General features: G+C 46.2%; 1 protein-coding gene across 1 annotated transcript in view; it reads right to left on the bottom strand.

Moving 5' to 3' along the window:
* LOC124033063 (extracellular matrix organizing protein FRAS1-like) overlaps positions 1-21,969 on the bottom strand; it is a 251,653-nt gene that overhangs the window by 99,809 nt on the left and 129,875 nt on the right. The window contains 5 exon segments of the mRNA XM_046344986.1: positions 16,526-16,773; positions 18,173-18,301; positions 18,853-18,872; positions 18,997-19,039; positions 19,077-19,115. Of these exon segments, the coding sequence (XP_046200942.1) occupies positions 16,526-16,773; positions 18,173-18,301; positions 18,853-18,872; positions 18,997-19,039; positions 19,077-19,115 (479 nt within the window).

Raw genomic sequence — 21,969 nt, 5'->3', positions numbered from 1 at the left:
AGTGTACTGACCATATAACCATATAGCCCAGGTGAGTGTACTGACCATATAGCCCAGGTGAGTGTACTAACCATATAGCCCAGGTGAGTGTACTAACCATATAACCATATAGCCCAGGTGAGTGTACTAACCATATAACCATATAGCCCAGGTGAGTGTACTAACCATATAGCCCAGGGGAGTGTACTAACCATATAACCATATAGCCCAGGTGAGTGTACTAACCATATAGCCCAGGTGAGTGTACTAACCATATAACCATATAGCCCAGGTGAGTGTACTAACCATATAGCCCAGGTGAGTGTACTGACCATATAGCCCAGGTGAGTGTACTAACCATATAGCCCAGGTGAGTGTACTAACCCTATAACCCAGGTGTGTGTACTGACCATATAACCATATAGCCCAGGTGTGTGTACTGACCATATAACCATATAGCCCAGGTGAGTGTACCATATAGCCCAGGTGAGTGTACTGACCATATAACCCAGGTGAGTGTACTGAACCATATAGCCCAGGTGAGTGTACTGGCCATATAGCCCAGGTGAGTGTACTACCATATAGCCCAGGTGAGTGTACTGACCATATAGCCCAGGTGAGTGTACCCATATAGCCCAGGTGAGTGTACTGACCATATAACCATATAGCCCAGGTGAGTGTACCCATATAACCATATAGCCCAGGTGAGTGTACTAACCATATAGCCCAGGTGAGTGTACTAACCATATAGCCCAGGTGAGTGTACTGACCATATAGCCCAGGTGAGTGTACTAACCATATAGCCCAGGTGAGTGTACTAACCCTATAACCCAGGTGTGTGTACTGACCATATAACCATATAGCCCAGGTGTGTGTACTGACCATATAACCATATAGCCCAGGTGAGTGTACTAACCCTATAACCCAGGTGTGTGTACTGACCATATAACCATATAGCCCAGGTGAGTGTACTGGCCATATAGCCCAGGTGAGTGTACTAACCATATAGCCCAGGTGAGTGTACTGACCATATAGCCCAGGTGAGTGTACTGACCATATAGCCCAGGTGAGTGTACTGACCATATAACCATATAGCCCAGGTGAGTGTACTAACCATATAACCATATAGCCCAGGTGAGTGTACTAACCATATAACCATATAGCCCAGGTGAGTGTACTAACCATATAGCCCAGGGGAGTGTACTAACCATATAACCATATAGCCCAGGTGAGTGTACTAACCATATAGCCCAGGTGAGTGTACTAACCATATAACCATATAGCCCAGGTGAGTGTACTAACCATATAGCCCAGGTGAGTGTACTGACCATATAACCATATAGCCCAGGTGAGTGTACTGACCATATAACCATATAGCCCAGGTGAGTGTACTAACCCTATAACCCAGGTGTGTGTACTGACCATATAACCATATAGCCCAGGTGAGTGTACTAACCATATAGCCCAGGTGAGTGTACTAACCATATAGCCCACCTGACCATATAGCCCAGGTGAGTGTACTGACCATATAACCATATAGCCCAGGTGAGTGTACTAACCATATAGCCCAGGTGAGTGTACTAACCATATAGCCATATAGCCCAGGTGAGTGTACTAACCATATAGCCCAGGTGAGTGTACTAACCATATAGCCCAGGTGAGTGTACTAACCATATAGCCCAGGTGAGTGTACTAACCATATAGCCCAGGTGAGTGTACTAACCATATAGCCCAGGTGAGTGTACTAACCATATAGCCATATAGCCCAGGTGAGTGTACTAACCATATAGCCCAGGTGAGTGTACTAACCATATAGCCATATAGCCCAGGTGAGTGTACTAACCATATAGCCCAGGTGAGTGTACTGACCATATAGCCCAGGTGAGTGTACTAACCATATAGCCCAGGTGAGTGTACTGACCATATAACCATATAGCCCAGGTGAGTGTACTGACCATATAGCCCAGGTGAGTGTACTAACCATATAGCCCAGGTGAGTGTACTAACCATATAAGGTGAGTGTACATATAGCCCAGGTGAGTGTACTGACCATATAACCATATAGCCCAGGTGAGTGTACTGACCATATAGCCCAGGTGAGTGTACTGTATAACCATATAGCCCAGGTGAGTGTACTAACCATATAGCCCAGGTGAGTGTGAGTGTACTAACCATATAACCATATAGCCCAGGTGAGTGTACTGACCATATAACCATATAGCCCAGGTGAGTGTACTGACCATATAACAATATAGCCCAGGTGAGTGTACTGACCATATAGCCCAGGTGAGTGTACTAACCATATAGCCCAGGTGAGTGTACTGACCATATAACCATATAGCCCAGGTGAGTGTACTGACCATATAACCATATAGCCCAGGTGAGTGTACTGACCATATAGCCCAGGTGAGTGTACTAACCATATAGCCCAGGTGAGTGTACTAACCATATAACCATATAGCCCAGGTGAGTGTACTAACCATATAGCCCAGGGGAGTGTACTAACCATATAACCATATAGCCCAGGTGAGTGTACTAACCATATAGCCCAGGTGAGTGTACTAACCATATAACCATATAGCCCAGGTGAGTGTACTAATATAACCATATAGCCCAGGTGAGTGTACTGACCATATAGCCCAGGTGAGTGTACTGACCATATAGCCCAGGTGAGTGTACTAACCATATAACCCAGGTGTGTGTACTGACCATATAACCATATAGCCCAGGTGTGTGTACTGACCATATAACCATATAGCCCAGGTGAGTGTACTAACCCTATAACCCAGGTGTGTGTACTGACCATATAACCATATAGCCCAGGTGAGTGTACTGGCCATATAGCCCAGGTGAGTGTACTAACCATATAGCCCAGGTGAGTGTACTGACCATATAGCCCAGGTGAGTGTACTGACCATATAGCCCAGGTGAGTGTACTGACCATATAACCATATAGCCCAGGTGAGTGTACTAACCATATAGCCCAGGTGAGTGTACTAACCATATAGCCATATAGCCCAGGTGAGTGTACTAACCATATAGCCCAGGTGAGTGTCCTAACCATATAGCCCAGGTGAGTGTACTAACCATATAGCCCAGGTGAGTGTACTAACCATATAGCCCAGGTGAGTGTACTAACCATATAGCCCAGGTGAGTGTACTAACCATATAGCCATATAGCCCAGGTGAGTGTACTAACCATATAGCCCAGGTGAGTGTACTAACCATATAGCCCAGGTGAGTGTACTGACCATATAGCCCAGGTGAGTGTACTAACCATATAGCCATATAGCCCAGGTGAGTGTACTAACCATATAGCCCAGGTGAGTGTACTAACCATATAACCCAGGTGAGTGTACTAACCATATAACCCAGGTGAGTGTACTAACCATATAGCCCAGGTGAGTGTACTAACCATATAGCCCAGGTGAGTGTACTAACCATATAGCCCAGGTGAGTGTACTAACCATATAGCCATATAGCCCAGGTGAGTGTACTAACCATATAGCCCAGGTGAGTGTACTAACCATATAGCCCAGGTGAGTGTACTAACCATATAGCCCAGGTGAGTGTACTAACCATATAGCCCAGGTGAGTGTACTAACCATATAGCCCAGGTGAGTGTACTGACCATATAGCCCAGGTGAGTGTACTAACCATATAGCCCAGGTGAGTGTACTAACCATATAACCATATAGCCCAGGTGAGTGTACTAACCATATAGCCCAGGTGAGTGTAGCCCAGGTGAGTGTACTGACCATATAGCCCAGGTGAGTGTACTAACCATATAGCCCAGGTGAGTGTACTAACCATATAACCATATAGCCCAGGTGAGTGTACTGACCATATAACCATATAGCCCAGGTGAGTGTACTGACCATATAACCATATAGCCCAGGTGAGTGTACTGACCATATAGCCCAGGTGAGTGTACTAACCATATAGCCCAGGTGAGTGTACTAACCATACCATATAGCCCAGGTGAGTGTACTGACCATATAGCCCAGGTGAGTGTACTGACCATATAACCATATAGCCCAGGTGAGTGTACTGACCATATAGCCCAGGTGAGTGTACTGAACCATATAGCCCAGGTGAGTGTACTACCATATAACCATATAGCCCAGGTGAGTGTACTGACCATATAACCATATAGCCCAGGTGAGTGTACTGACCATATAACCATATAGCCCAGGTGAGTGTACTGACCATATAACCATATAGCCCAGGTGAGTGTACTGACCATATAACCATATAGCCCAGGTGAGTGTACTACCATATAACCATATAGCCCAGGTGAGTGTACTAACCATATAGCCCAGGTGAGTGTACTAACCATATAACCATATAGCCCAGGTGAGTGTACTAACCATATAACCATATAGCCCAGGTGAGTGTACTAACCATATAGCCCAGGTGAGTGTACTGAACCATATAACCATATAGCCCAGGTGAGTGTACTAACCCATATAACCATATAGCCCAGGTGAGTGTACTAACCATATAGCCCAGGTGAGTGTACTAATATAGCCCAGGTGAGTGTACTACCATATAGCCCAGGTGAGTGTACTAACCATATAGTGTACTAACCCCCAGGTGAGTGTACTGACCATATAACCATATAGCCCAGGTGAGTGTACTGACCATATAACCATATAGCCCAGGTGAGTGTACTAACCATATAACCCAGGTGAGTGTACTGACCATATAACCATATAGCCCAGGTGAGTGTGTACCCAGGTGAGTGTACTAACCATATAGCCCAGGTGAGTGTACCCATATAGCCCAGGTGAGTGTACTAACCATATAGCCCAGGTGAGTGTACTGACCATATAGCCCAGGTGAGTGTACTGACCATATAGCCCAGGTGAGTGTACTGACCATATAACCATATAGCCCAGGTGAGTGTACTAACCATATAGCCCAGGTGAGTGTACTAACCATATAGCCCCATATAGCCCAGGTGAGTGTACTAACCATATAGCCCAGGTGAGTGTACTAACCATATAGCCCAGGTGAGTGTACTAACCATATAGCCCAGGTGAGTGTACTAACCATATAGCCCAGGTGAGTGTACTAACCATATAGCCCAGGTGAGTGTACTAACCATATAGCCATATAGCCCAGGTGAGTGTACTAACCATATAGCCCAGGTGAGTGTACTAACCATATAACCATATAGCCCAGGTGAGTGTACTAACCATATAGCCCAGGTGAGTGTACTAACCATATAGCCCAGGTGAGTGTACTAACCATATAGCCCAGGTGAGTGTACTGACCATATACTACCATATAGCCCAGGTGAGTGTACTGACCATATAGCCCAGGTGAGTGTACTAACCATATAGCCCAGGTGAGTGTACTAACCATATAACCATATAGCCCAGGTGAGTGTACTAACCATATAACCATATAGCCCAGGTGAGTGTACTGACCATATATATAGCCCAGGTGAGTGTACTAACCATATAGCCCAGGTGAGTGTACTAACCATATAGCCCAGGTGAGTGTACTAACCATATAACCATATAGCCCAGGTGAGTGTACTGACCATATAACCATATAGCCCAGGTGAGTGTACTGACCATATAACAATATAGCCCAGGTGAGTGTACTGACCATATAGCCCAGGTGAGTGTACTAACCATATAGCCCAGGTGAGTGTACTGACCATATAACCATATAGCCCAGGTGAGTGTACTGACCATATAACCATATAGCCCAGGTGAGTGTACTAACCATATAGCCCAGGTGAGTGTACTGACCATATAGCCCAGGTGAGTGTACTAACCATATAACCATATAGCCCAGGTGAGTGTACTGACCATATAACCATATAGCCCAGGTGAGTGTACTAACCATATAACCATATAGCCCAGGTGAGTGTACTAACCATATAGCCCAGGTGAGTGTACTGACCATATAACCATATAGCCCAGGTGAGTGTACTAACCATATAGCCCAGGTGAGTGTACTAACCATATAGCCCAGGTGAGTGTACTAACCATATAGCCCAGGTGAGTGTACTAACCATATAACTAACCATATAGCCCAGGTGAGTGTACTAACCATATAGCCCAGGTGAGTGTACTAACCATATAACCATATAGCCCAGGTGAGTGTACTAACCATATAGCCCAGGTGAGTGTACTAACCATATAACCATATAGCCCAGGTGAGTGTACTAACCATAACCCAGGTGATAAGGTGAGTGTACTAACCATATAGCCCAGGTGAGTGTACTGACCATATAGCCCAGGTGAGTGTACTAACCATATAACCATATAGCCCAGGTGAGTGTACTAACCATATAGCCCAGGTGAGTGTACTAACCATATAGCCCAGGTGAGTGTACTGACCATATAGCCCAGGTGAGTGTACTGACCATATAACCCAGGTGAGTGTACTGCCCAGGTATAACCATATAGCCCAGGTGAGTGTACTGACCATATAACCATATAGCCCAGGTGAGTGTACTGACCATATAGCCCAGGTGAGTGTACTAACCATATAGCCCAGGTGAGTGTACTAACCATATAGCCCAGGTGAGTGTACTAACCATATAGCCATATAGCCCAGGTGAGTGTACTAACCATATAGCCCAGGTGAGTGTACTATACCATATAACCATATAGCCCAGGTGAGTGTACTAACCCAGGTGAGTGTACTAACCATATAGCCCAGGTGAGTGTACTAACCATATAACCATATAGCCCAGGTGAGTGTACTAACCATATAGCCCAGGCCCAGGTGAGTGTACTAACCATATAGCCATATAGCCCAGGTGAGTGTACTAACCATATAGCCCAGGTGAGTGTACTAACCATATAACCATATAGCCCAGGTGAGTGTACTAACCATATAGCCCAGGTGAGTGTACTGACCATATAACCATATAGCCCAGGTGAGTGTACTGACCATATAGCCCAGGTGAGTGTACTAACCATATAGCCCAGGTGAGTGTACTGACCATATAACCATATAGCCCAGGTGAGTGTACTGACCATATAACCATATAGCCCAGGTGAGTGTACTGACCATATAGCCCAGGTGAGTGTACTAACCATATAGCCCAGGTGAGTGTACTAACCATATAACCATATAGCCCAGGTGAGTGTACTAACCATAACCATAGCCCAGGTGAGTGTACTAACCATATAACCATATAGCCCAGGTGAGTGTACTAACCATATAACCATATAGCCCAGGTGAGTGTACTGACCATATAACCATATAGCCCAGGTGAGTGTACTAACCATATAGCCCAGGTGAGTGTACTAACCATATAACCATAGCCCAGGTGAGTGTACCATAACCATATAGCCCAGGTAACCCAGTGTACTGACCATATAACCATATAGCCCAGGTGAGTGTACTGACCATATAACCATATAGCCCAGGTGAGTGTACTAACCCTATAACCCAGGTGTGTGTACTGACCATATAACCATATAGCCCAGGTGAGTGTACTATAGCCCATATAGCCCAGGTGAGTGTACTAACCATATAGCCCAGGTGAGTGTACTGACCATATAGCCCAGGTGAGTGTACTGACCATATAGCCCAGGTGAGTGTACTGACCATAGTGTACTAACCATATAACCATATAGCCCAGGTGAGTGTACTAACCATATAGCCCAGGTGAGTGTACTAACCATATAACCATATAGCCCAGGTGAGTGTACTAACCATATAGCCCAGGTGAGTGTACTAACCATATAGCCCAGGTGAGTGTACTAACCATATAGCCCAGGTGAGTGTACTAACCATATAGCCCAGGTGAGTGTACTAACCATATAGCCCAGGTGAGTGTACTAACCATATAGCCATATAGCCCAGGTGAGTGTACTAACCATATAGCCCAGGTGAGTGTACTAACCATATAGCCCAGGTGAGTGTACTAACCATATAGCCCAGGTGAGTGTACTAACCATATAGCCATATAGCCCAGGTGAGTGTACTAACCATATAGCCCAGGTGAGTGTACTAACCATATAGCCCAGGTGAGTGTACTAACCATATAGCCCAGGTGAGTGTACTAACCATATAGCCCAGGTGAGTGTACTAACCATATAGCCCAGGTGAGTGTACTGCCCAGGTGAGTGTACTAACTAACCATATAGCCCAGGTGAGTGTACTAACCATATAGCCATATAGCCCAGGTGAGTGTACTAACCATATAGCCCAGGTGAGTGTACTAACCATATAGCCCAGGTGAGTGTACTAACCATATAGCCCAGGTGAGTGTACTAACCATATAGCCCAGGTGAGTGTACTAACCATATAGCCCAGGTGAGTGTACTAACCATATAGCCCAGGTGAGTGTACTGACCATATAGACCAGGTGAGTGTACTAACCATATAGCCCAGGTGAGTGTACTAACCATATAACCATATAGCCCAGGTGAGTGTACTAACCATATAGCCCAGGTGAGTGTACTGACCATATAGCCCAGGTGAGTGTACTGACCATATAGCCCAGGTGAGTGTACTAACCATATAGCCCAGGTGAGTGTACTAACCATATAGCCCAGGTGAATGTACTAACCATATAACCATATAGCCCAGGTGAGTGTACTAACCATATAACCATATAGCCCAGGTGAGTGTACTAACCATATAGCCCAGGTGAGTGTACTAACCATATAGCCCAGGTGAGTGTACTGACCATATAGCCCAGGTGAGTGTACTGACCATATAACCATATAGCCCAGGTGAGTGTACTGACCATATAACAATATAGCCCAGGTGAGTGTACTAACCATATAGCCCAGGTGAGTGTACTAACCATATAACCAGGTGAGTGTAGCCCAGGTGAGTGTACTGACCATATAACCATATAGCCCAGGTGAGTGTACTGACCATATAACCATATAGCCCAGGTGAGTGTACTGAGGTGAGTGTACATATATAGCCCAGGTGAGTGTACTGACCATATAACCATATAGCCCAGGTGAGTGTACTGACCATATAACCATATAGCCCAGGTGAGTGTACTAACCATATAACCATATAGCCCAGGTGAGTGTACTAACCATATAGCCCAGGTGAGTGTACTAACCATATAGCCCAGGGGAGTGTACTAACCATATAACCATATAGCCCAGGTGAGTGTACTAACCATATAACCCATATAGCCCAGGTGAGTGTACTAACCATATAGCCCAGGTGAGTGTACTAACCATATAACCATATAGCCCAGGTGAGTGTACTAACCATATAACCATATAGCCCAGGTGAGTGTACTATACCCAGGTGAGTGTACTAACCATATAGCCCAGGTGAGTGTACTGACCATATAGCCCAGGTGAGTGTACTAACCCATGAGTGTACTAGCCCAGGTGAGTGTACTGACCATATAGCCCAGGTGAGTGTACTAACCATATAGCCCAGGTGAGTGTACTAACCATAGCCCAGGTGAGTGTAACCATATAGCCCAGGTGAGTGTACTGACCATATAGCCCAGGTGAGTGTACTAACCATATAGCCCAGGTGAGTGTACTGACCAGGTATAGCCCAGGTGAGTGTACTGTACATAACCATATAGCCCAGGTGAGTGTACTGACCATATAGCCCAGGTGAGTGTACTAACCATATAGCCCAGGTGAGTGTACTGACCATATAACCATATAGCCCAGGTGAGTGTACTGACCATATAACCATATAGCCCAGGTGAGTGTACTAACCATATAGCCCAGGTGAGTACTAGCCCAGGTGAGTGTACTAACCATATAACCATATAGCCCAGGTGAGTGTACTAACCATATAGCCCCCAGGTGAGTGTACTGACCATATAACCATATAGCCCAGGTGAGTGTACTAACCATATAGCCCAGGTGAGTGTACTAACCATATAGCCCAGGTGAGTATAGCCCAGGTGAGTGTACTAACCATATAGCCCAGGTGAGTGTACTAACCATATAGCCCAGGTGAGTGTACTGACCATATAGCCCAGGTGAGTGTACTAACCATATAGCCCAGGTGAGGTGAGTGTACTAACCATATAACCATATAGCCCAGGTGAGTGTACTAACCATATAGCCCAGGTGAGTGTACTAACCATGAGTGTACTAACCATATAGCCCAGGTGAGTGTACTAACCATATAGCCCAGGTGAGTGTACTAACCATATAGCCCAGGTGAGTGTACTAACCATATAGCCCAGGTGAGTGTACTATAGCCCAAGTGTACTAACCATATAGCCCAGGTGAGTGTACTAACCATATAACCATATAGCCCAGGTGAGTGTACTAACCATATAGCCCAGGTGAGTGTACTAACCATATAACCATATAGCCCAGGTGAGTGTACTAACCATATAGCCCAGGTGAGTGTACTAACCATATAGCCCAGGTGAGTGTACTAACCATATAGCCCAGGTGAGTGTACTAACCATATAGCCCAGGTGAGTGTACTAACCATATACCTAACCATATAGCCCAGGTGAGTGTACTAACCATATAGCCCAGGTGAGTGTACTAACCATATAACCATATAGCCCAGGTGAGTGTACTAACCATATAGCCCAGGTGAGTGTACTGACCATATAGCCCAGGTGAGTGTACTAACCATATAGCCCAGGTGAGTGTACTAACCATATAGCCCAGGTGAGTGTACTAACCATATAGCCCAGGTGAGTGTACTAACCATATAACCATATAGCCCAGGTGAGTGTACTGACCATATAGCCCAGGTGAGTGTACTAACCATATAGCCCAGGTGAGTGTACTAACCATATAGCCCAGGTGAGTGTACCATAACCATATAGCCCCCAGGTGAGTGTACTAACCATATAGCCCAGGTGAGTGTACTAACCATATAGCCCAGGTGAGTGTACTAACCATATAGCCCAGGTGAGTGTACTAACCATATAACCATATAGCCCAGGTGAGTGTACTGACCATATAACCATATAGCCCAGGTGAGTGTACTGACCATATAACCATATAGCCCAGGTGAGTGTACTGACCATATAGCCCAGGTGAGTGTACTAACCATATAGCCCAGGTGAGTGTACTACCATATAACCATATAGCCCAGGTGAGTGTACTGACCATATAACCATATAGCCCAGGTGAGTGTACTGACCCCCAGGTGAGTGTACTAACCATATAGCCCAGGTGAGTGTACCATATACCCAGGTGAGTGTACTGACCCATATGTAACCATATAGCCCAGCCCAGGTGAGTGTACTGACCATATAGCCCAGGTGAGTGTACTGACCATATAGCCCAGGTGAGTGTACTAACCATATAGCCCAGGTGAGTGTACTAACCATATAACCATATAGCCCAGGTGAGTGTACTAACCATATAACCATATAGCCCAGGTGAGTGTACTAACCATATAGCCCAGGGGAGTGTACTAACCATATAACCATATAGCCCAGGTGAGTGTACTAACCATATAACCATATAGCCCAGGTGAGTGTACTAACCATATAACCATATAGCCCAGGTGAGTGTACTAACCATATAGCCCAGGTGAGTGTACTGACCATATAGCCCAGGTGAGTGTACTAACCATATAGCCCAGGTGAGTGTACTAACCCTATAACCCAGGTGTGTGTACTGACCATATAACCATATAGCCCAGGTGTGTGTACTGACCATATAACCATATAGCCCAGGTGAGTGTACTAACCCTATAACCCAGGTGTGTGTACTGACCATATAACCATATAGCCCAGGTGAGTGTACTGACCATATAGCCCAGGTGAGTGTACTAACCATATAGCCCAGGTGAGTGTACTGACCATATAGCCCAGGTGAGTGTACTGACCATATAGCCCAGGTGAGTGTACTGACCATATACCATATAGCCCAGGTGAGTGTACTAACCATATAGCCCAGGTGAGTGTACTAACCATATAGCCCATATAGCCCAGGTGAGTGTACTAACCATATAGCCCAGGTGAGTGTACTAACCATATAGCCCAGGTGAGTGTACTAACCATATAGCCCAGGTGAGTGTACTAACCATATAGCCCAGGTGAGTGTACTAACCATATAGCCCAGGTGAGTGTACTAACCATATAGCCCATATAGCCCAGGTGAGTGTACTAACCATATAGCCCAGGTGAGTGTACTAACCATATAGCCCAGGTGAGTGTACTGACCATATAGCCCAGGTGAGTGTACTAACCATATAGGTGAGTGTACCCAGCCCAGGTGAGTGTACTAACCATATAGCCCAGGTGAGTGTACTAACCATATAGCCCAGGTGAGTGTACTAACCATATAGCCCAGGTGAGTGTACTAACCATATAGCCCAGGTGAGTGTACTAACCATATAGCCCAGGTGAGTGTACTGACCATATAGCCCAGGTGAGTGTACCCATGAGTGTACTAACCATATAGCCCAGGTGAGTGTACTAACCATATAGCCCAGGTGAGTGTACTGACCATATAGCCCAGGTGAGTGTACTAACCATATAGCCCAGGTGAGTGTACTAACCATATAGCCCAGGTGAGTGTACTAACCATATAGCCCAGGTGAGTGTACTGACCATATAGCCCAGGTGAGTGCCCATATAGCCCAGGTGAGTGTACCATATACCATATAGCCCAGGTGAGTGTACTAACCATATAACCATATAGCCCAGGTGAGTGTACTGACCATATAGCCCAGGTGAGTGTACTAACCATATAGCCCAGGTGAGTGTACCCATATAGCCCAGGTGAGTGTACTAACCATATAGCCCAGGTGAGTGTACTAACCATATAACCATATAGCCCAGGTGAGTGTACTGACCATATAACCATATAGCCCAGGTGAGTGTACTGACCATAGCCCAGGTGAGTGTACCATATAGCCCAGGTGAGTGTACTGACCATATAGCCCAGGTGAGTGTACTGAATATAGCCATATAGCCCAGGTGAGTGTACTGACCATATAACCATATAGACCCAGGGTGAGTGTACTGACCATATAACCATATAGCCCAGGTGAGTGTACTGACCATATAACCATATAGCCCAGGTGAGTGTACTGACCATATAGCCCAGGTGAGTGTACTAACCATATAGCCCAGGTGAGTGTACTGACCATATAACCATATAGCCCAGGTGAGTGTACTGACCATATAGGTGAGTGTACCCATATAGCCCAGGTGAGTGTACTGACCATATAACCATATAGCCCAGGTGAGTGTACTATAGCCCAGGTGAGTGTACTAACCATATAGCCCAGGTGAGTGTACTGACCATATAGCCCAGGTGAGTGTACTAACCATATAACCATATAGCCCAGGTGAGTGTACTAATATAGCCAGGTATAACCATATAGCCCAGGTGTGTGTACCATATAACCATATAGCCCAGGTGAGTGTACTAACCATATAACCATATAGCCCAGGTGAGTGTACTAACCATATAACCATATAGCCCAGGTGAGTGTACTAACCATATAGCCCAGGTGAGTGTACTGACCATATAGCCCAGGTGAGTGTACTAACCATATAGCCCAGGTGAGTGTACTGACCATATAGCCCAGGTGAGTGAGTGTACTGACCATATAGCCCATAGTGTACTAACCATATAGCCCAGGTGAGTGTACTAACCATATAGCCCAGGTGAGTGTACTAACCATATAACCCAGGTGAGTGTACTGCCATATAGCCCAGGTGAGTGTACTAACCATATAGCCCAGGTGAGTGTACTGACCATATAGCCCAGGTGAGTGTACTAACCATATAGCCCAGGTGAGTGTACTAACCATATAGCCCAGGTGAGTGTACTAACCATATAGCCCAGGTGAGTGTACTGACCATATAGCCCAGGTGAGTGTACTAACCATATAGCCCAGGTGAGTGTACTAACCATATAGCCCAGGTGAGTGTACTAACCATATAACCATATAGCCCAGGTGAGTGTACTAACCATATAACCATATAGCCCAGGTGAGTGTACTAACCATATAGCCCAGGTGAGTGTACTGACCATATAGCCCAGGTGAGTGTACTAACCATATAACCATATAGCCCAGGTGAGTGTACTGACCATATAGCCCAGGTGAGTGTACTGACCATATAGCCCAGGTGAGTGTACTGACCATATAGCCCAGGTGAGTGTACTGACCATATAGCCCAGGTGAGTGTACTAACCATATAACCATATAGCCCAGGTGAGTGTACTAACCATATAGCCCAGGTGAGTGTACTAACCATATAGCCCAGGTGAGTGTACTAACCATATACCATATAGCCCAGGTGAGTGTACTAACCATATAGCCCAGGTGAGTGTACTAACCATATAGCCCAGGTGAGTGTACTGACCATATAGCCCAGGTGAGTGTACTAACCATATAGCCCAGGTGAGTGTACTACCATATAACCATATAGCCCAGGTGAGTGTACTAACCATATAGCCCAGGTGAGTGTACTAACCATATAGCCCAGGTGAGTGTACTAACCCAGGTATAGTACCCATATAGCCCAGTGAGTGTACTAACCATATAGCCCAGGTGAGTGTACTAACCATATAGCCCAGGTGAGTGTACTGACCATATAGCCCAGGTGAGTGTACTAACCATATAGCCCAGGTGAGTGTACTAACCATATAGCCCCCAGGTGAGTGTACTAACCATATAGCCCAGGTGAGTGTACTAACCATATAGCCCAGGTGAGTGTACTGACCATATAGCCCAGGTGAGTGTACTAACCATATAGCCCAGGTGAGTGTACTAACCATATAGCCCAGGTGAGTGTGTATAGCCCAGGTAACCATATAGCCCAGGTGAGTGTACTAACCATATAGCCCAGGTGAGTGTACTAACCATATGTAGCCATATAGCCCAGGTGAGTGTACTGACCATATAGCCCAGGTGAGTGTACTGACCATATATAGCCCAGGTGAGTGTACTAACCATATAGCCCAGGTGAGTGTACTAACCATATAGCCCAGGTGAGTGTACTAACCATATAGCCCAGGTGAGTGTACTGACCATATAGCCCAGGTGAGTGTACTAACCATATAGCCCAGGTGAGTGTACTAACCATATAGCCCACCATATAGCCCAGGTGAGTGTACTAACCATATAGCCCAGGTGAGTGTACTGACCATATAGCCCAGGTGAGTGTACTGACCATATAGCCCAGGTGAGTGTACTGACCATATAGCCCAGGTGAGTGTACTGACCATATAGCCCAGGTGAGTGTACTGAACCATATAGCCCAGGTGAGTGTACTAACCATATAGCCCAGGTGAGTGTACTGACCATATAGCCCAGGTGAGTGTACTGACCATATAGCCCAGGTGAGTGTACTAACCATATAGCCCAGGTGAGTGTACTAACCATATAGCCCAGGTGAGTGTACTAACCATATAGCCCAGGTGAGTGTACTGACCATATAGCCCAGGTGAGTGTACTAACCATATAGCCCAGGTGAGTGTACTGACCATATAGCCCAGGTGAGTGTACTGACCATATAGCCCAGGTGAGTGTACTAACCATATAGCCCAGGTGAGTGTACTAACCATATAGCCCAGGTGAGTGTACTGACCATATAGCCCAGGTGAGTGTACTGACCATATAGCCCAGGTGAGTGTACTAACCATATAGCCCAGGTGAGTGTACTAACCATATGAGTGTACTAACCATATAGCCCAGGTGAGTGTACTAACCATATAGCCCAGGTGAGTGTACTGACCATATAGCCCAGGTGAGTGTACTGCCCAGGTGAGTGTACCCATATAGCCCAGGTGAGTGTACTGACCATATAGCCCAGGTGAGTGTAGCCATATAGCCCAGGTGAGTGTACTAACCATATAGCCCAGGTGAGTGTACTAACCATATAGCCCAGGTGAGTGTACTAACCATATAGCCCAGGTGAGTGTACTGACCATATAGCCCAGGTGAGTGTACTGACCATATAGCCCAGGTGAGTGTACTGACCATATAGCCCAGGTGAGTGTACTGACCATATAGCCCAGGTGAGTGTACTAACCATATAGCCCAGGTGAGTGTACTGACCATATAGCCCAGGTGAGTATAGCCCAGGTGAGTGTACTAACCATATAGCCCAGGTGAGTGTACTGACCATATAGCCCAGGTGAGTGTACTGACCATATAGCCCAGGTGAGTGTACTAACCATATAGCCCAGGTGAGTGTACTAACCATATAGCCCAGGTGAGTGTACTGACCATATAGCCCAGGTGAGTGTACTACCATATAGCCCAGGTGAGTGTACTAACCATATAGCCCAGGTGAGTGTACTAACCATATAGCCCAGGTGAGTGTACTGACCATATAACCATATAGCCCAGGTGAGTGTACCCATATAGCCCAGGTGAGTGTACTGACCATATAGCCCAGGTGAGTGTACTAACCATATAGCCCAGGTGAGTGTACTGACCATATAGCCCAGGTGAGTGTACCATATAGCCCAGGTGAGACTAACCATATAACCATATAGCCCAGGTGAGTGTACTAACCATATAACCATATAGCCCAGGTGAGTGTACTAACCATATAGCCCAGGTGTGTGTACTGACCATATAGCCCAGGTGAGTGTACTGACCATATAGCCCAGGTGAGTGTACTAACCCTATAACCCAGGTGAGTGCGTCTGATGACACTACTACTGTTCTCAGGAACCTCCATGGACAGCAGGGCCTCTGGGTCTCTCCTGGGCCCGTCGCCCCCGACGCCCAACACAACCACCTGCACCACCGCCGTCGTCATGGAGAAGCCGTCTGTAACAGCGAAGGTGATGGCGTCCTCGTCAGTGGAGAGTCCGGAATGTTCATACTGCAGAACGTTGTGGGTCACATCACTGAAGGAAAACATGTCGCCTGGAGGGGATAATTGACAAGTTTAATCCTTGTGTTAAATATCAACATACCTGGAACAAAACAAAGAGGAGAGTTTCATTAATATACATCTTGACTCCATCTTCCCTTGGTTGGTGAATACTGTGGTTGATAAAAACCTTGGTTGATGAATACCTTGGTTGATGAATACCTTGGTTGATGAATACCTTGGTTGGTGAATACCTTGGTTGATGAATACCTTGGTAGATGAATACCTTGGTTGGTGAATACCTTGGTTGATGAATACCTTGGTTGGTGAATACCTTGGTTGGTGAATACCTTGGTTGGTGAATACCTTGGTTGGTGAATACCTTGATTGATGAATACCTTGGTTGATGAATACCTTGGTTGGTGAATACCTTGGTTGGTGAATACCTTGGTTGATGAATACCTTGGTTGGTGAATACCTTGGTTGATGAATACCTTGATTGATGAATACCTTGGTTGATGAATACCTTGGTTGATGAATACATTGGTTGGTGAATACCTTGGTTGATGAATACCTTGGTTGATGAATACCTTGGTTGGTGAATACCTTGGTTGATGAATACCTTGGTTGATGAATACCTTGGTTGGTGAATACCTTGGTTGATGAATACCTTGGTTGATGAATACCTTGGTTGGTGAATACCTTGGTTGATGAATACCTTGGTTGATGAATACCTTGGTTGGTGAAAACCTTGGTTGATGAATACCTTGGTTGGTGAATACCTTGATTGATGAATACCTTGGTTGATGAATACCTTGGTTGATGAATACCTTGGTTGGTGAATACCTTGGTTGATGAATACCTTGATTGATGAATACCTTGGTTGATGAATACCTTGGTTGGTGAATACCTTGGTTGATGAATACCTTGGTTGGTGAATACCTTGGTTGATGAATACCTTGGTGGGTGAATACCTTGGTTGATGAATACCTTGGTTGATGAATACCTTGGTTGGTGAATACCTTGATTGATGAATACCTTGGTTGATGAATACCTTGGTTGGTGAATACCTTGGTTGATGAATACCTTGGTTGATGAATACCTTGGTTGGTGAATACCTTGGTTGATGAATACCTTGGTTGGTGAACACCTTGGTTGATGAATACCTTGGTTGATGAATACCTTGGTTGATGAACACCTTGGTTCTATTTTTCTGGTTTCAGTCCTCTAAATAAAGCATGCAGTGTGTGTCTGGGGATGTAAGACCATGTGCAAAAATCGTAAAGAAATTTGGCCACTTCCATTTTCATGGCTACTACTGTATTCTCTACAGATGTAATTCCCTTTATACTGCAATGTAATCTTAATTCCCCTTTAACTAATAGAAGGAAAACCAAATATATGACCCTGGACCAGTTGTTAGGGGAAACATATCGCTAATTTGCTACTCACCATTCATCATCTCAGTCCTTGAGTCCAACTCCATCTTGACCAGTGTTCCACGTATCGGTCCTTCCACCACCTCAAACCTCAAGTCATCAGACTCTGTGTCTGCATCCGTTACTGCCAGCTGCTGCCCACCTACACCAAGTATTGTGAGCGAGAATTTGAGCATGACAGCCGTGTTTTATACCAGTGATTCACCATACTTTTACATACGGATGAGGGATAGGGTTAGGGTTGGGGGTTAGGGTTGGGGGTTGGGGGTTTGGGGTTAGGATTAGGATTAGGGTAAGATTTAGGGTTAGGGAAAATAAGATTTTGAACGGCAGTCTATTGTTGGTCCCCAAAAACTGTGTGTGTGTGTGTGTTGAAGGGAGTGTTGTGTGTGTGTGTTGAAGGGAGTGTTGTGTGTGTGTGTTGAAGGGAGTGTGTGTGTGTGTGTGTGTGTGTGTGTGTGTGTGTGTGTGTGTGTGTGTGTGTGTGTGTGTGTGTGTGTGTGTGTGTGTGTGTGTGTGTGTGTGTGTGTGTTGAAGGGAGTGTTGTGTGTGTGTGTGTGTTGAAGGGAGTGTTGTGTGTGTGTGTGTGTGTGGTGTCTGGTTATTCTTACCTATAGGGGTTCTCCCCCATGCTGACCTCCAGAACAGGCTCTATGTGTGTTGTGTGTGTGTGTGGTGTCTGGTTATTCTTACCTATAGGGTTCTCCCCCATGCTGACCTCCAGAACAGGCTATATGTGTGTTGTGCGTGTGTGTGTGTGTGGTGTCTAACATCTTACCTATAGAGTGTCTGGTTATCCTTACACTGGAACACACACACTAGGGGTTCTCCCCACACATGCTGACCTCCAGAACAGGCTCTATGATCTGGAAGACGGGGGCTAGATAAACACACCCACACAGGTGGATGGAACACACACAAGCTCATCTCTGGAGTAGTGTGTTCTCCATCTGACACTGGAACACACACACTCACAGGGGTTAGATAAACACACACACACACACCACACACACACACACACACTCACAAAGGTTAGATAAACACACACACACACACACACACCCACACACACACACACACTCACAAGGGTTAGATAAACACACACACAAGCACACACACACACACACACACACACACACACACACACACACACACTCACAGGGGTTAGATAAACACCACTAAACCTAAATGAACATTGTATGAAATGGTATCAATGGGTTTCAGCTTGAGCTGGTGTCTATACCAAAGGTACAGTATGAACAGTACAGTATGAACAGTACAGTATGAACAGTACAGTATGAACAGTACAGTCTGAACAGCACAGTGTGAACAGTACAGTATGAACAGTACAGTATGAACAGTACAGTATGAACAGTACAGTAGGAACAGTACAGTATCAACAGTACAGTATGAACAGTACAATATGAACAGTACAGTATCAAAGGTACAGTATGAACAGTACAGTATGAACAGTACAGTATGAACAGTACAGTATGAACAGTACAGTATGAACAGTACAGTATGAACAGTACAGTATCAACAGTACAGTATGAACAGTACAATATGAACAGTACAGTATCAACAGTACAGTCTGAACAGTACAGTATGAACAGTACAGTGTGAACAGTACAGTATCAAAGGTACAGTAGGAACAGTACAGTATGAACAGTACAGTATGAACAGTACAGTATGAACAGTACAGTATGAACAGTACAGTATGAACAGTACAGTAGGAACGGTGAAATAAACAAGTCAAAATGGACAGATGGGGAAAAGAAACAGAATCAAAGCTAAAATGATATTAAAGAACGGAAAGTGTTGAGGATCTCACGCCGCTTGACGGTGTCTCGGAACACATTCAGCACCAGTCAGACGTTTAGACACACCGACTCGTTCAGGGTTTTTTCTTTATTTAAAAAAAAAAACGATTTTCTACATTGTAGAATAATAGTGACGACATCAAAACTATGAAATAACACATATGGAATCATGTAGTAACCAAAAAATTCTTCATAGTTGCCACCCTTTTCCTTGATGACAGCTTTTCCTGACACCACTCTCCCAGGGCCGTCACCTCCTCCCTGTAGGTTGTCTCATCGTTGTTGGTAATCAGGGCTACTACTGTTGTGTCATCTGTAAACTTAACGATTGAGTTGGAGGCGTGCGTTGTCACGCAGTCATGGGTGAACGGGAAGTACAGGAGGGGGTTGAGCACGCACCCTTGTGGGACCCCTGTGTTGAGGATCAGCAAAGTGCAGGTGTTGTTTCCTACCTTCACAACCTGGGGGCGGCCCGTCAGGAAGTCCAGGACCCATTTTCACATGGTGGGGTTCAGAGACAGGGCCCCAAGCTTAATGATGAGCTTGGAGGGTACTACGGTGTTGAATGCTGAGCTGTCGTCAATGAACAGAATTCTTACAAAGATATTCCTCTTGTCCAGATGGGATAGGACAGTGTGCAGTGTGATGGCGATTGCATCGTCTGTGGATCTATTGGGGCGGTAAGCAAGTTGAAGGGTAAAGGTAAAGGTAGCCTCTCAAAGCAGGAGGAAGAGAAGGAGGAGAGGAGGATGATAGGAGGAGGAGGAGGGAGGAGGAGGAGGAGGAGGGGGGAGGAGGAGGAGAGAGGAGGAGGAGAGAGGAGGTGGAGGAGGAGGAGGAGGAGGAGGAAGAGAAGGAGGAAGAGAAGGAAGAGGAAGAGAAGGAGAAGGGGGAGGAGGGAGGAGGAGGAAGATAGAAGCAGGAGGAGGAGGAGAGATGAGGAGGAGGAGGAGAGGATGAGGAGGAGGAGGAGGAGGATAGAGGGGGAGTGAACAGGAGGAGAGGAGAGAGATCGAGAGTGAACAATTAAGAGAGATCGAGACAGAGCGAGAGACAAAAATAACAAAAATCACATCTCTCCTGGATAGACCCATAAACAACATTGACAGATTTTGAGGAGGAGAGGAGAGAGCCCACTCAAGTAGGATCAGTGAAGTGACATAAAGGGGGATGAAACGAGGTATGGTGTAAAGGTATGGTGGAGGAAAGAACAATCATGATTGAGTGAGAGGAGGAGAGGAGGAGGAGGAGGAGAAGGAGGGAGAGGAACAGGAGGAGGAGGAGAGGAACAGAAGGAGGAGGAGAGGAACAGGAGGAGGAGAGGGGGGAGGAGAGGAGAGGAGCGGAGGAAGAGAGGGAGGAGAGGAGAGGAGGAGAGGGGGATGAGAACGAGGAGAGGAGCAGGAGGAAGAGAGGAGGAGAGGAACAGGAGGTGAAGGAGGAGCAGGAAGAGGAGGAGGAGGAGGAGGAGGAGGAGGAGGAGGAGGAGGAGGAGGAGGAGGAGGAGGAGGAGGAGGAGGAGGAGGAGGAGGAGGAGGAGGAGGAGGAGGAGGAGGAGGGGAAGAGAAGAAGGAGAGGAGGAGAGGAGCAGGAGGAGGAGGAGGAGAGGGGGAAAGGAGGAACAGGAGGAGAGGAGCAGGAGGAAGAGGAGGGAGGAGAGGAGAGGAGGAGGAGGAGTAGAGGAGCAGGAGGAGGAGAAGGAGGAGGAGGAAGGGAGGAGGAGGAGGAAGAGGAGGAGGAGGAAGAGAGGAGGAGGAGAGGAACAGAAGGAGGAGGAGAGGAACAGGAGGAGGAGAGGAGGAGAGGAGCGGGCAGAGGAGGAGGAGGAGAGGAGGATGAGAACGAGGAGAGGGGAGCAGGAGGAAGAGAGGAGGAGAGGAACAGGAAGAGGAGAAGGAGGAGAGGAAGAGAAGGAGGAGGAAGAGAGGAGGAGAGGAGGAGGAGGAGAGGAGCAGGAGAAGAAGGAGGAAGAGAGGAGGAGAGGAACCGG

Source organism: Oncorhynchus gorbuscha, linkage group LG04 (genome assembly GCF_021184085.1).
Source record: "Oncorhynchus gorbuscha isolate QuinsamMale2020 ecotype Even-year linkage group LG04, OgorEven_v1.0, whole genome shotgun sequence".
In the NCBI taxonomy this organism is placed as follows: Eukaryota; Metazoa; Chordata; class Actinopteri; order Salmoniformes; family Salmonidae; genus Oncorhynchus; species Oncorhynchus gorbuscha.
The sequence above is the reverse complement of the archived record's forward strand: the minus strand, read 5'-3'. Positions and strand labels throughout refer to the sequence as shown.